Below are 16,626 nucleotides of genomic sequence, written 5' to 3'. Positions count from 1 at the left end.
AATGTTTTAGTATAAGATGAATCTGAAAGATATCTGAACACAATGATGTTTGCATTTTGAACTATTTTACCATGCTAACAAGTCTTATACCCAAACAAACATTTTGTTTTTCAAAATCCAGTCCTAAAAATCGTATATAAAAATACCCTAAAGATAATTCAATCAGTTTGAAGGAAAAATAATCACAAATCAGTGCGATAACTCCATTATATAAACCCCAGAAACCCCAAATTCCCTGCGATAGCAAAAAGGCTTTTGAAATTTCAGTTGAAAATTTCTTTCCGTTTATATTTAAGTATTTTTTGTGATAACTTCATATCAATGCAAATATTTGTAGGCGTATCTATATACAGACTATAGGTATAGACGATAATGAGATCGTTGTATCTTTGTGCTTAGTCACATTTGCTATAGCGACAATTAAGTTGTTAAATCTATACAGTAAGTAATCATGACAATCGTCTCGGTTTAACATTACACAATCGATGGATTGATTTATTCATTTATTATTTAAATATAATAATTAAAACAGTCTTTCAATAACCAAAGCGGGTTTGAGGTTTTGTTTGATTGAACTATTGTAACATAACATTTGGTTTACTTTTACTCCATAAGCATTACAAACTGAATGGGCTACTACGACTATAAGGTACAATACAATAATATATAGTTAAGTTATAATTACAATTATATGGTATTTATTTTAATTTATAGTTTACAATTGTGTGTGATTTGGAATTGTTTTGTAGGAGGCTTGTGCTAGCAATACTTTTCATTAGATTTTTCATCAGATTTCCTCTGCTATTTAACTTTGGCATTTGTTTAATGCAATTGGGGTTTGCTATATTTCCGGGTTATATAGAACCGATTGCACGGATGATGACTTCTTCTTCAACTACTTCTGCTCACTGGGTTGCGATTGCGATTGCGAATTGCTGGCGAGGATTTTCCACTTGCACCTTTGGCCAGAATGCGAGCTGGACTCGGTTGATTTTCCATTCCAGGCATTTCCCATGCCTGGCGGCTGTCCAGCTCTCTGAATCCCTTCTAGAATCTCTCAACAGAAACCAGATGTCGGTTTTGTTTGGATATCCGCCAATCTATCTGCTCATGATCTCATCGATGGTGAAGCCCAGCGTTCGCTTGGGCTTCTCGGAGCTCGATGATGAGGAGGATAGATCGAGGACGGGCAGATGTTGTACCAAATTCTCAGGTTGAGGCGGGCTCAATGCCTGGTTTGGCACGGAATGCGAAGTGGCCGGTAAGGTGGCCACTTCCTTGGTGCTCTGCTCGCTGTGGCTCTGCAGGTGACTCTTCAGGTTGGCCCGCTGGTTGAAGCTCCGCTGGCAGATGGGGCACTTGTGCGGACCCTCCTCCAGATGGGTAACCTTGTGGACGGCCAGGGTGCGGGACTGGCAGAAACCCTTGCCGCAATCGCTGCACTTGAAGGGCTTGTCCTTGGAGTGGATGTAGCGGTGATCCCTCAGATGATCCTGTCGCCGGAAGGCCTTGCCGCAAATGTCGCAGGAGTAGGGCCTCTCGTCCGTGTGTGTCCTCTCGTGGATGAGGAGATTGTAGGACTTGGTGAACTGCCGGTTGCAGTACTTGCAGATGAACTGCTTCTTTGGGCGACTGCTGCCGGTGGCAGCACCACCGGTGGGTCCACCAGCGGCACCACCAACACCACCGAGCTTAAGTGTGGGCATGGCTCCAAAATGTCGACCCACAACTGCGGCATGCAGCGTATGAAGGCCAGCGGGATAGGGGCGCACATGGTGGGGATGTGGGTGCGGGTGGTGCGGATGTCCATGGTGGTGATGGTGGTGCGGATGTTGCTGCTGCTGCTGCTGTTGTTGCTGCTGGTAGATGGCTGCATTGCGGAACCAGTGGCTCACCAACTGCTGATGCACTGCCACGGGATCGGCGGTGGCTCCGGGATAAACCGGATATTGCTGCGGCGCCTGATGTTGCTGCTGCTGTTGTTGCATCTGCAGCCACAAGCGATGCTGCTGCTGCTGCTGCTGCTGTTGCTGCTGTTGCTGTTGCTGCTGCTGCTGCTGGTAGTGGGCCATGTGTCGCATGTGCAGTTGCGTGGCCACAGCCTCGTCACTGATCGCCGGATGCACTCTCCTCAGTGGCTCCTCAGTGGGCGTATGTGGGGGCGTCAACATGGGGGAGAGACTCGTCTCACGCTCCTCCTTGATCACTATGAAATCCTCCTCAGCAAAGTCTAAAAAGAGTAGAGAAAAATGTTATCTAGTTAGTTAAGGTTTAATATAGGTATTATCAAAAAATTCAAATCTAAAATGTAATTGTAAAAGAGTCTAAAGATACTTTCTTTATAACAAAATAGTTATTCAAATTGTTAAGACAAAGTTAAAGTTTGAAATAGATTTTTTAATCAAAGCAGCGTTATCCATTTAGCCGTCGGTAAATCCCTAGTCTTAACGCGTTTCGCACGTGAACCCACCTTGTTCTCTGCTTAAGTTGAGCTCGTCATCCACGGTTATGTTGCTGATGGGCGAGGCCGATGTGGAAGACATTATACTGTCTTTTTTGGCCGTTTGTTGGTTTATTTGGTTATGTAGATTTATGGTTTAGTGGGAACTGCACGGTTCACTTTGGCTTAGCACTTGTATCTGTATCTCTGCGTTGTTTTCTTTTTTTTTTTGTTAGCTGGCTGACTGAGCGTTCTTTTGGATGCGACGTGCCACCGACAACGTCTCGACACAAACTGAATTCGTTGGCCGTTCGCCGCTCTCCGACTCAAACGGTTGAAAATCGAAGTGAAGTGAAACGAAACGAGTGGAGTGTATGTGTTATATCCCCGTCTCTGTTTCCCCTTTTGAGTGACTTGTTTGGTGTTGCTGCCGTGCTGTTGCTGTTGCTGCTGCTGCTGCCTGAGCGATGTTGCTGTTGGGAGTAGCGCTCGTTAATAACTGACTGCAACTGACGGAGTGGCGACCCGTTTTTGAACCCGCCGAGAAGTGCGGAGGAGGGCGACGAGGGTGACGAGCGGCCCGACCAACGGCAGCTGCCTGTGGCGGGGTTGAAGTTATTTGGAAATGGTAGATACGTCCACGCCTACCTGCTGCTTTCGGATTGGCCCTCGTGCTCAGCGCTCGGTATCTGTATCTCATGGATATGGATGTGTGGCTCTGTATCTTTTTGGCTTTTTCCGTTCCGAGCAGTAAACAAGCGGAAACCGTTGGCCTGACGGTCGCAAGCGTGGTATTTTGTTGGTGTTGCTGCTGCTGCTGCTGCTGATGTTGCTGCCGTAGTTGCTGCTGCTGCTGCTGCTGTTGCTGCTGCTGCTGCCGTAGCTGCTGGCTGGCATCAGCAGCCATCGCTTAAGTCCAGCCCGCATCCCAATCCCAATCCGAAACGATTCCCTCCCAGGCGCATGTGCCATCAGGAGCAGCTGCACGAAGGCCCCGTGTGTCCTGAATCCCGGCATGTCCTTTGGCCCTCCGCCTCCTCATCCACTTTCCATGCCCCGCCAGCTCTCTCGTCCTCGTGCCTTTTTAATGTCATGCTGTCTGCGCCCCAGGATATTGTAATCTATTGTCCCTGCTTGTGTTTGTGCCTGATTCGTTTTTACTTAAATTTTAATTTGCAATACAAATCAGTTTCTTTTTTTTCTGCATTTCCCCCACTTTGGTTTACACTTTAATCTGGAATTCAATTAGCCGCTTCAAAGCGATGGCGATAAAAGTTTCCAGTGGGTGGAAATGGCCGTTTGTGGCGAAAATTGATTGGTTTTTAAAAGGGTTTCCGGCAGGATGTGATGGACATATTTTACAGAAAATTTACATTATTTCGGTTCGGTATATTGCTAATGTAATTTGAAGAGTTTCATTTTGAGTTTAATTATCTAGGGACATTAAATTTGTGGTATTAAAAAGGGTTTCAGCGATAGCCATTTTAAATTTATTGATACATTTAACAACAAATCTTCGTAAGACCACAGTTTATTTTTGGTTACAATATAATTTTAAAATGGATAAAATTATATTTCTAATTTCCTATACTACGATTTAAATTAAACGATTTTAAAATTTAATTTAATTTTTTACTTCTGCTTTGTGTAACAATTCAGTTAAATAATCTATGGCGATACTTTAGTATTTTACCGTAGTGAACTTTCACAATTTCCAGGTGAAGTACGACTCGGGCCTGTCAAATCATCTTTCATGAGTTTCTCATTCGAAATGCTTCATGCTACTCACTTGGATAATTATTTAATAAGCTGTAATTGAATCGAGGCAAGTGCACCTGCACAGTTGTTTTGAACTGTATTAAAAGAAAATACTTGGAGATCCAAAAACATATGCAACCATAGATGGAAATAGTTTTACAAAGAAGTATTAGATAACTAAGAAAAAACTATCTGATCATTTGATCTATCTAATCATATAAAAGATAATCTAGACTCAAGTAGACCAATGAAAACAAAATGAAATGTTATTAAACCTAAAGAGCTGAAGGCCTATAAGTGGTATAGCTCATGCCAAATGTTAGCAATTAGTTTAGAAATTTGGAATTCTTTAATATTGTGTTTCCAGAATAGTTGAAAACTCATACTTTAACTAACATATATTTTGAAGTTATATTACTAATTTAAGCAATAAAGAAACTAATAATTTTAAAAAGTGTTTTACTTAGCCAACATCCTTTAATGGATTCAAACAAATTTCTATCAAACATTTTTGAAAAAATCATATATTTTCTGTTTCATAAATTTACGTCCAATGCTTATCTGGATTTCGTAAAATAGTTTTTAGTTTCACATGCATTAGAAAATTATAAATACCATTTTCATGTTCTTTAACATATACACATTTCAATTAATTTTTTCTCATTATTAAATATTTCAGAGTTTCACATGTTACTTTTCTGCTTCCGAACTAAATCCGCCTGGACTTTCCGCATATTAAAACATATTTCCCAATTTTTACAAAACAAGGAAAAAGTATATCCCATTATCCTGCTTCCGAATCCTGTACATTCCCATGACTTTGACTTGTCGACTTTACCGGTGAAGCATTTCCGCAATGGATCTGCGGCTAATCCTTTAACTTGGCAAAACAAGAAACATTCCCATTGATTGGTTTTACCAGGATCAGGATTCGGGATCCGAGGGAATTTTGAGACTAAGCCCATTGCGACACACTCCGTCACAAGCGGTCCTTTTGGTGGATTGACTTTGGGTGATTAAATTAAGCAATATTTACACAACATTTAGTACAAACTTTCCCAGGCGGTGGAGAGTCAAAGATCAAACAGGCTGAATCAATAGGTCCTGTAGGATTTTCCCTGAGTGCGTGTGTCTGGGATTCTGTGTTGGCCGGATTTGATTTTCGATCCGTTTAAACATCGGATGTGCCGTCGGTTTGTCAGTGCCTGACAGCTTTAACCTCGGCGTTTGGCAATTGTCGCCGCTGTTGACAGTTGACAAACAGTCGGCGAACTTTTCCATTTCAAAGTGACTGGGACTGGGACTCGGAATGGGAATGGGAATGGGACTGGAACTGACTCCGCCTACCCTTTCATTTCCCTGCCTTTGGCTTGGAGTCGCGAGCGGTAATTAACATCATGTCATAAGTGTACAAAGGCAAATAAATAAATAAATAGATAAACACGGAGTGGATGGAGTGGAGACACATGAAAGACACAGGCCGAATATTTCCCAGCACATGATATATGGCATCGCACTGGCTGACTTCCTGCTGTATCCATTTGTTGTTGATACTAATATTATTACTATTGTTGTTGCTCTTGTCAACACATGGCCAAAAGGATTAGCCATCTCTCGGGGGAAACACATGTCGTCTGTGTCCATTATTTGCATGTGGAAAACGCGAGAGCCAGAGATCCCCGAAATCGCGGAAACGGAAACCGAAGGATGAGATGGCCATAAAAAAATGGGAAGACCTGAAATTCCGGGCCAAGGACCTGCACCAATAAAGAAGTCATTGGCTCGGCCATAAAGCCATAAAAAACTATAAAACTCTCGACCTGCTCGACATTAGTAGCCTGTCATTGTTTCCGGGGGTCCTGCTCGGCGGAAAAAATATCGAAATACAAAAATGTAGAGCGTAAAAAATATAACAACGAGAGCAAAAAATCACAAAATCATCATAAACCGAAAATGACAACTTACTTAGTCGCTTCTTTGGCATCATAAAAACGCCCAAAAGACACTTCGCAGAAGACCCTTGGTTTTGGTTGACTCTCAGATCTCCGGACTCTGACCCGGTTTTTAGCAATGTTCTTCTTTTTTTGGTTTGCTTTCATTGTCTGCATTTTTTTTGGGCCACAGCCATGCATATTTTATGGTATTTTTTTCGTGTTCCACGAATAAAATTAGATTTTTTAGAGCAGAAATGTCAGAGTCGATGTGGCAGAGTCATGGGCAATAATTGTTAAATGACTTTTTAGTGGGCCATATGCCAGAGGTTTCGCGTTTCCACTAAAATCGCTTTTTGTTAGCCATGGAAAAAAGAAGGAAAATGAAGAGTCCTATTTTTTGGGAATCTCAATTTGATGACCTTCACTTATAGCGAAATCTTTTAATTTTTTCCAGCGAATGGAACTTCTTTAAGCTACTGAAAGAAGTTAACCAAGATTTTTATTTCTATTCGAGGAAGTCATAATAGTAAAGAAGTATTTTCGATGTCAATAGAGGAAGTCACTTGCAATCAATATAAAGTTAAGTTTTTATATTAAGAAACATTTTGATTGTGCACTAGAAAATGGGATATAAAATCAAATGGTTTGAATGCATGATTTATTTTAATCATTTTAAAGATTTATGTATTTACCATGATATTCCATTTAAATGTTATATATAAATGGTTGAGCTCCTCAGATTGAAATATTTTAGATAATACAGATTTCAATACGCCATTTTTCTGCGTTGCAATAAAATCCATCTCTAGGTACAATTTTACATAATTTCCCCCAGATGGGAGGGGTTAAAATGCAGCACAATTTTCTCATGCCCCAAGTTAAGATGGAAGAGGGCCAAAAGCATCAGTTCAAGGCTTCACTCAAAAGCAATTTGCAATTTCATGGCAAAAACAGACCAAGTATAGTAACAACGATGAGGTAAAGGAAAAAACAATTTCAGTTATTGGAAATTCTTCCAACGAACTGGGCAACAACAACAACCAACAACGCAACCTCGATTTCCCAAGCAAAACGCCAAAAAGTCGCTAAAATTGTTCCACAGCAGTCCTTGGGATTCGCATGATAATTAGGTAAATATATATGGTATTGGGATTGGTATTTTGAAGGGATGTGCAGAAGTCAAGGCTGCCGAAAAAGACGGGTGCATGCGGCATTGTTGCGATTTCAATTGCTTGCGAAAAGTATCTAAACACACCATAAACGCGTCACGCCCGCGACTCCGCGAATCGTAAACCCAAGGACATCGTGGCCATAAGTTGCCACGACCAAAACCAAAACTCTCTCTATCTGGAGAAAAAGGGGTGTACCCTTTACTAGCGTAATTAAAGGGGTGTGTACGGGTAGGTGCCCAGGTAGCTGATACCATCTTGGAACGGTGCTGTAGGGGTCGTAAACCCGGGTTCCAGGACCAGCAACCCTAACCCTAAACGTTACCCTGAACTGGACTTTGGCTTCGGGGACATTGTCTTTCGCATTGCGGTGGGCGCGACGCACTTTTACTCCTTCAAGAAGGATGAATACATCCAGATATATTCCCTCGTTCACGCACGACCATCGTACCTGGAAGATCGCGCGAACAAAAGGAGTAGCCCAAGGATTAGTGAGCTTGGACCGAGTATCCTTCGAATGGTATTTGCACATTTCGCGTGTGTGTGTGGCCTTGTCCAGTTTCCCTTGGCTGAATTCGGGTGTAGCGAATTCGGAAAGGGTTAGTCCGCAAAAAGGGTTGCACTTTATTTGCAAAAATAATTAGATTGATCCTGAGGGCAGTTGACTTGTCTGGTCATATTAGTCCAGTGCAAGGCAACTCCCCCACAACAAACCTGCGATTTCCTGTAGCGAATCCAAAGGGTTTAGGGTTGAGTTCGGTTTTGGGCGAGCAACTCCCCGAAAGGATTGACACTCTATTTGCCAAAATAATTAGATTAATCCTTTAACTTGGCAACAGATTAGTTTCGGGTTATGTTTGCCGAAAGAGTGTTATAAGAGGTCTATGAGGATGGATGATAAGCAAAATACAAATTACCAAAAAAAATTAATGCTTTCGACATTCAAATTTCTACAAAATGTATTACCAGTTACCTCAGATATTTAAATATTATATATCAAATATTTTAAAGTTAAGATTTGTGTTCTAGCAATAATGTTCGTAATTCTATTTAAATATATGTTCTATTTAAAATATTACTTGAACTTTAACCAAATCTGGAACCCGAATTGTAGATTTTTTTTAATGAAGTTAAAGCTAAAAAGAACTTAGCACCGGTTCCTTAGATAATTTCTATCTTTATCCTGTTTTAATAAGTTCTGGTTATTGTTACTGCTCAATAGACTCCCTTGGCTTCCTTTCCGCGTGATTTCCACCCAAATCGTGTCTCACCTCCCAAAACTCCTCCCCTTTGGCGTTATCGACATCGGCGCTTTGTGGGTTGTCAGCTACCTGAAAGCACCTCGTTCCCTGGTTGCCTTATCGATCGGGCGGCAGTCACCATCATATCATCATATCCTATCCCCACCATGATTGCGTTGCTGTTTGCCGTATGGTAATAAACGGAGCCCGGAGCCAACCCCGTATTTTGATAAGGGCCTCGAAAATGTCGCAAAAACAGAATGAGTTGGTAGAAATCTAATAATAAAAAAACGGCACGAGGGGCGACAACACCTTTACGACGATGGCCCACAGTTAGAGCGAGTGGGATGGGGCTAAGGCGGTAGAAAGGGACGGGTGACCAGCCAGCGACTTTGATTTTAGCCGCAGCGCTTGTCATAAACATCGGCCGACTTTCATATTTCGCCGGCTGTTTCCCTCTTTTTTTCCATTTATTTTCCTTTTATGCTTTATTTGCGTTTGTGATTTAGCAATATGGCGGACGGTTCGGTGGATATGGTGGTTAACTTATCCGGTGGTTCAGTGGTTCGGTGGTTGGGTTCCCATATTCATGGCCTCTCTGTCGGCAGCCCCCAAAGTAAACCGCCAGCCGCCAATCAAAATGCGAGTCCGGAATTAACCCACTGAGGAATCTGATGATTGGATAGTTGGCCCTTTACAATCAAAGGCAGCATATGTGGACAAAATAAAACAGGGATGGATAGAAACACAATAACTTATTTTATTGGAAATGAGATTTGGAATTCGAATATTATTTTAATTTATTTCAATATAATAAGGTAGTATGTTATAATTTTTAAAGTATTCCTTTATGGTATTTTTAAGCCATTGTAAGCATTTAACAATGATTTTAAAGAATACAAATCAATATCTAACTTACTTATGCCATCTACAAGAACATTTTTGGGAAACAATCTTTAATTATACGAAAAAATAAAAATGAAGTTAAAAAGATATTCAGTTTTGTTAAAACTTCTAACAAAATAATATGATTTTCACTTTAAAAGCGGAAATTTAATTTGTTTATTCCCGAGCCACCATTTTTTATTTCCCTTCAGCCCAATCTTAAATTATACGAATAAATAAAAATGAAATAAGAAAAGTATTCAGTTTTATTAAAACTTTTAACAAAATAATATGACTGTCATTTTATAAACTAACATTTCATTTGTTTATTCCCGAGCCACCATTTTTTATTTCCCTTCAGCCCACCAAGTGTTAAGAGTCAGCTCGACTTTGTCTTCCTTTCGAAACGATGCTTTGATTAATTAATAATGGAATTGCTAGAGTTCAACTGGTGATCAGTTGGGGTGCCAGCACAGAGGACTAATTGAAATGGCATGAATGAGTTTACTTGGGGGTCCCTTTCAGCTCGTTCAATCTTTTCAATTAGCCCGAAAAAATCACCTGGGGAGAGTGTTCGCGCTTTCGATTCGAGCCACGTCTAATTACGAGGAGTATTAATGAAGGGCGACCCCTTTGATCCGGGGATCGGAATCTAGGGTGATGACCACCCATTGATAGATAATCATGGTGACTGATATAACCCCAACATCGCCGGGCATGTAATCCAAGACAAGTGCGTAATTAATAATGCCCCAAGGGCCACGCTTCTCGCTTTTCGATGATTTCCAGTGAAGATCTCGACGTCTCGTAAAGTATTCAAATTACGGGGCGACGAAAAGTGTGAAAATGCGTTCAGAAATACATGAAAGGTTGCACCCCTGACATTAGGTGATTTATGATGGCAAAACATGTGCGACCCACAAAAAAACAATGTCCAAAGGCTCCATGCCAGATGGAGATCCTTCAGGATGATTCTCCCGATCCTTCAGCGCCACTTGCGGGGGTGTCAAGTGTTTGTTTGCTCCGATTACATGCTATGTTGGTTATTTCGATCCAGCTATTAGGGCAGTGTTTACAGTGCGGCGCTATCCATAAATTACAAACATATTCCCAATGATCTGTAGCGGAGAAAGCAGATCTCCAGTTCGTAACCCGTAACCCGTAACCCGATGCGGAATTTCAATTTCTGGAAAATCTACCCAGCCCCCAAGTTTGTTTACATTTTCCCTGAGACTAATTGTCGACATTGTATTCGAAATGGCAGAGACTTTCGGGCACTAAGCAAAAGTGCTTCCATTTCCAACTAAGTATTTGAAATTTATTGGTCAAATCTTTGGATGTTCGTGTTGCTTGTGTGGTCCATAATCGCATTTGCGTTTCGCAGTTGCGTTTTTACGACTACTTAAGACTAATGCCCGGTTCGGGGAATCTGGAGATTCGAATACGGTAGTAAATAGTTGCACCACTCAAGTGGCTGCCCGTGGAGTTCCAGCTATACGACTTAACCCACTACCGAACCACACTCCTTAAAAAAAATTCCAAACCTGCTTATCAGTTCGGTTTTGTTTGGTTTCGTTTTGACAGGCCTGCGAAAGGAGCCATGTTATGCACTCTTGTGGTTGTTACAAAACAACCATGCCACTAAAGTCGAAGCGGGAAGTTTCAGATATCGCGGCCATCGATTCCCGGGAGTGCCAGTCGGGATCATAAAAAAAACTTAAGTGTATGTCTTCCCATTTCGCTGCACTCACTATCTATTCATTCAAATTTTATTAGATGTTTTAAGTTACTTTCAAAATGTAAGTGTTCTGCGTCGAAATCTTGCAGAGGTGTCATCTCAAACAAGCTTTACTTAAAAGCGACTTCGATGAAATTAAATTGCTTTCCGTACTTACCAGCCTCGGTCTTTATTAAATTTAAGAAAAGGAAGTTGGGTAAGTACTTTATTTTCCTTTTAGGTGACAAACAAATTATTAGAATGATCAATTCATGGGGTGGATACTAATATATGTCAAACGAATTATACGCCCCCTACTTTAAGAGTCTTACGTACTTTAAACCCTTTGATCTAGATATCAGATGAAATGTTGCCTTCCTTTCCAAATTGAGTTCAATTACCCTATAACCTTATAATCTCCTAAAAGAACGCATTGCTTAAATGTCTTAATTTTCGTCCTGAAAAAGTCCCCTGCCAACACATTAAGTGATTAAACTAATCGAACTTAGTTTCACGGTTAACCCCAGACTGCCCGCTCCGTCACCTTGGACCACACACATTCCGGATCCTAGAGGTAGTATCCAGCAGGTTATTCTACAGGTCCTGCTGCTAACTAGTTACAAATAATTATCTGTTTCCCAAATACTCGGGGACAACTTTATCCGGAGAACTGGCCATCTCAACCAACCGTCCATCCAATTGCAATTAAAAGCCAGTGACCTTGAGTCGCCGCTGGGGCACCGAGGTTAGCCCAACCATCAGAGTTTTGGGTTTCGGAACTGGCATATCGAATCCCAAGGAATCGAACACGTCCTCTGAAGTGGAATCTCTGCGACTAATGCTGTGATTAGCATCTGCGTTGACAAACACAGTGAGCGGTCCCAAGGCGAAGATCCTGCCATGCAGTTTCTTGAGTTTTTCACATCTACGGAATAGAGGGAACTGGCACTGGAAGACGAACCCCACCCAAGATGAATAATTATGGGTGATCTTTATGCTAGCACCGGCTCCTCGCTGGGACCGTTAATGCTCAAGTTGAGTCGCGTGGTTCCAGGGGTTCTACGGAGTATGGGTTCCGTTCCGTTCCGTTCCAATGGCAGGAGGATTACCTGCGGCGTTTCCTCTGGCATTCCTGAAATTTCCTTCCTTCACCTTCAATTGATGCGCTCGAGTCGCGCTTTGTTAGCAGCTATATATATTCACGCGTATTCCGCCGAAACTCGCTAATGGTCACAGCAAGTCGTCCGATACGATACGATCCGTACCGAACTGAGCCGAACCGAAACCATGTTTCACCTTGGTCCCCGCCTGTGTTATTAATGATGGAAATTTGAAAATACAGAAGGTTCAATAATTGCAACATCATTGGGTCTTCGATTTCTCAACCTTCGGCTGACTTTTGTCCCCGGCCGTAAACAAATTGCCAGGCATTTCGCCACACTTTCCGATTCCGATACCGATCCCGGACTTGAAACAACACACGCGCGTCCCTGAGGATACGAGAGGGAGAAATATATATGTCCACATACCGAAAAACATGGCCTTATGGACTGGGTCTAGGCATACATCTACCTACGATCCGTAGAGATCCGATCGGCAGCACTGCGTTTATATTGCAGCAATTTCGAATCAATTGAATAGTTTCCACGAATGCGCACAAAGGCCATAAAACGCGTCGCGTGGTGAAGGCGCGCAGATACAGATACGCAAACTATGAGATATTGTAACCGGGAGAAGGACAAACTTCTGCTTTTTCAGCAACAGCCTCACCTTCACTTGGCTCTGTTGCCTGTTGGCCCTGTTTGCCTGTTTTATTGGCCTTTTTGTCATCGTAATTCACGTGTAAAACATGCCGAATGCCAAGTTCCCTTTCGGCCATTTCCCCTCTGTACCAAAACGAAAAACTGAACTCGAAGATTGCGCGTGCGCACCTCTCCATTTGTTTACATTGCGCGCACGCCCTTCCTCGGGGACTCCTTTGGACTTCCTTTTTAGAGGCGTACGCCCGGAATCCGGAATTTAAAATCAAGTAATGAACAAACAAATGCTGGGCGACCCATCCCATTGTCGATTCCCCTGAATTTTAGGCGCACGAATTAAGTTCTTTTAACACTTGCCAAGGGGAAAGCGAAGTAATGTTATAATGGTAGTGGCCTTGTCAAAAGAGCCTATAAAATGGGATATAGAATGTTTATACTAACTGAATAAAATATTAAAATGTACTAGAAATAACCTTTTACTCCTAGTAATTACCTTATATTTATTATAATAGGTCAAATATATATCTTTTCTTCATCCATGATATCAAAAAATTGAGGATTCATAATTTGAGATTTTATGGTATTAATTTTGATTATAACTGTATTTTATTCCATAAAAACTTTATGGAAAATCCTCTTATGTGATTAGTAAAGCTTTAAAAATGTTTTAATCTATCTCATTCTAAAATAAAAACATTTTCCTTTAAATTAACTGACTAGCAAGCCCCGAAATAAATTATACAAATATTTAAAAATCAATATGCTGAATAATTATATTACTTTTATATAGTGATCATAATGCTTGTTTGTAAATTCGGAAACAAAATATAACATATAAAAGGGGCTGCAAACCCTCGTGAAGATTACAAAATCGCAATCTGTCATATTCTATTGATTTCCGCAATATTTTAGTACACTGCAACTCTGATTAGAGCCTATTCAAATAGTAAGTTGCTTATCATCGGCAATCGCGGCCCTTGAAACGTTGGACAAGTTGCAGTTAAGCTCCCGTCTGGATGTTTTTCCCCTTAAGCTCCCGATCAGAAGAGCTTCTTCAAGAATCAAACACCCCGATAAGCTATCGGCGATTGTCTGTCTGTGGAACAGCTTATATCAGCTGAAACCCCTCGAGTAGCTCCCACAAGTGGCAGTTCGGACCGAAAAGCCTAAAATCAAAAGCCCGAAACCAAACCCAATTCAAGTAGCTCGTGCAGTTCACCTTAATGCGCCTCTCGGCGTTCGGCATTCAACATTCGGCACTCGACGGGGGACAGGAAACTGCAGCTCCAAGTGACCGCCACTGCAACTGCATTTCGGACTCGAGATTGGCCAGTTATCTGATGTCAGTCCATAGTCGTCACTCCTCCCCAGTTCCTCTGTCCAGCAGATAGCTACCCGTCATTGTCCGGAGGCACGAGCTCGATTAGTTGCTAGGGAAAGGTGTGCACTGGGAGAAAAATACTCAAGCTTTGTGGCGAAAATTTTAAAATTCCTCCTACAAACTATTCCCGAATTTTTGGATTTTTGTTTAGCATTTTTATGTCAAACCATTTTGCTACACTATGATCATTCCCCCAAAATGCACCATTCTTTTATAGTTATACCCCCTGAATATTACTCAGACTTATAAACGGGAATTATTTGTAACAAAAAATTGTTTTACAAAACAGAGTATATTCATAAACTAGACGTTTTAAGAATTATACATCTAAAAAACTCATTGTCTAGTATAATATTTTGTATGATAATTTAATAATATTGCTTACAAGCATCTTTTTCTTTTGGATAAATTTTTCGCTGGTTAAAAAAATATCTACCATAATAATTTGACTATTTTAAATTTGTAATTCTTACATTTCTTGGTTATAATTTTTGAATCTTTCCTTCGAGTGTGCTGTTTGCCTTTGACCGGACGTTAATTGGATCACTGCTGGACCCCAGTAGGACCTACTCCCGGTTCCAGTCTTGGCAGCTGTCTGCTGAACGACGCCCGCTGGGCACACATGTCCTGCGATGTGTCCTCCTTTGATTGCCTACTAATCCTGGCCATCGATGCTCAGGCGACAATCGAAGTAAACAGCCAGACAAATGGGCAAACAAATGAGCCGGGGCGTGTGTCCTTAAACGAGCCAAATTGGATCATAACTGCGAAATGCTGAAATGCTGAAATCTGTGCAAACAGCGCTCTAATTAAGTCCTGCGGAGAAGGCTCACATAAAAAGGACATCGGACCACGCTCCAAATAGCCAGGACCATTAAAGCCGGACAATGTGGGTGCGTGTTTTCTGAATTGCGTCACAAGAGCGTTGACTTGTATTGGGAATTAACAACTTGGGGAAGAAAAAGGCCTCGGGGGAGGGTTCTGACGTCAGCTGGTTTCTAAAAATAAAGTAGACATTTTAAAAGAGGTGCGATAAAAACCCAAGATTATTATTTTCTTTAATTCAAAAATATTTGTAACAAGTCCATAAAAGTATAATTGTTTGCGGAAAAAATTAAACAAATTTCTTCACGTAGGCACTTTGGGGATTGAAGAAGAAGAAAGGGTCAGAGTGGCCTCACGTCGTAGCGGGCCTTGGGAATCGCGTGATCCTCGAAAACCAGGCTCGCGATAAGGCAAGACCAGAAGTCCCCAAAGTGTGTGGGGCGTTTCTCATGTGTATTGAATATTGCCAGATATTATCCAGATTTCAGAAACAATTTCCCGACACAAAAACAGAAACAACTCTCAACTCGATGGACGCAATATCAACAATCTGGGTTTATAATGGGGGCGAAACTACTGATCGAAGCCACTCACAGCCACCAGAATCAGTAGAACCACCAGCACCACACTCCATCGAAATACAATTGGTCCCAAGGGGCACCTACTTATCGCTCGGAATGTTCGTTTTTTAATTGCCCCGTTTTGTACAATTTGCTCATGCTGATGCCTTTGTTGAATTTTACACACTTTTTATCGGGAATGAAAAAAGAAGAGGAACACTTACCGAGAAAAAACACTTAGCGTTAACTGGCCGCTATCAAGTGTGAGAGAGTGTTTCGCCCAGAGCCAATCGGCATCGAAAGGGCCTGGGAAGTGGGTCGATATAACGCCCACTCCCATTAGCTGGTGTGGAGCCACTCTAAAACATAACTCCCCAACCACCCACCATTCGGGTTCCCTTTGCATTTCCCAACGAGCCATCATCGAACGACTCCAATCGAATTAATGCTAGAGGCCGTTTCTTCTTCCGTCCTCAAATGTGACACACTTAAAAGATATTTTCCTCATTGAATTGGTTTCATAATAATGTGTTTTCCCCTTAAACAATTTGTTATATTTATAATATTTCCAATTTTATATAATTCTTTTTGCACATGTAAAACACTAATTATTTTTCTTAATATAAGTATTTTGTGTACAACAATTTTTATTTTGATTAATTAAAGCCTATAATATACACGCTAAGATAATTTCACAAGAACAAACAAAAAACTGCGAAATTAAAGCTCGGTTTGTAGTCTTAAAATAAAGATTTTATTCCAAATCAGCTATTTGAATCTTATTTGCTTTATATCATATTTTACAACAAATTAAGCATTTCTTTTCATTAAGATACATATCATGCACCTTCGGGTAATGGTAAAACATTTCAAACTTTCTTGAGACATTTCTCTGAGTGCATTTCTGGGCAGGGCCAGGCACTTCAAATTACCGCCACTAATCTTGTGGGCATGTC

At 41.2% G+C, this 16,626-nt stretch overlaps 1 protein-coding gene across 1 annotated transcript; it reads right to left on the bottom strand.

Annotated features, from left to right (window-relative positions):
* Positions 1 to 467: 467 nt before the first annotated feature.
* LOC119546604 (protein odd-skipped) lies at positions 468 to 2,920 on the bottom strand. Its single transcript, XM_037853042.1, has 2 exons — positions 2,471 to 2,920; positions 468 to 2,230 (listed from the first exon to the last, which is right to left on the bottom strand). Exons 1-2 carry the CDS (start codon positions 2,541 to 2,543, stop codon positions 1,101 to 1,103), a joined length of 1,203 nt encoding a protein of 400 aa, XP_037708970.1. The 5' UTR covers positions 2,544 to 2,920; the 3' UTR covers positions 468 to 1,100.
* Between the last annotated feature and the right edge of the window lie 13,706 nt (positions 2,921 to 16,626).

This window comes from Drosophila subpulchrella, chromosome 2L, assembly GCF_014743375.2.
Source record: "Drosophila subpulchrella strain 33 F10 #4 breed RU33 chromosome 2L, RU_Dsub_v1.1 Primary Assembly, whole genome shotgun sequence".
Taxonomy (NCBI): Eukaryota; Metazoa; Arthropoda; class Insecta; order Diptera; family Drosophilidae; genus Drosophila; species Drosophila subpulchrella.
Note: the sequence above shows the minus strand (reverse complement) of the source record. Positions and strands in the feature narration are given on the sequence as shown.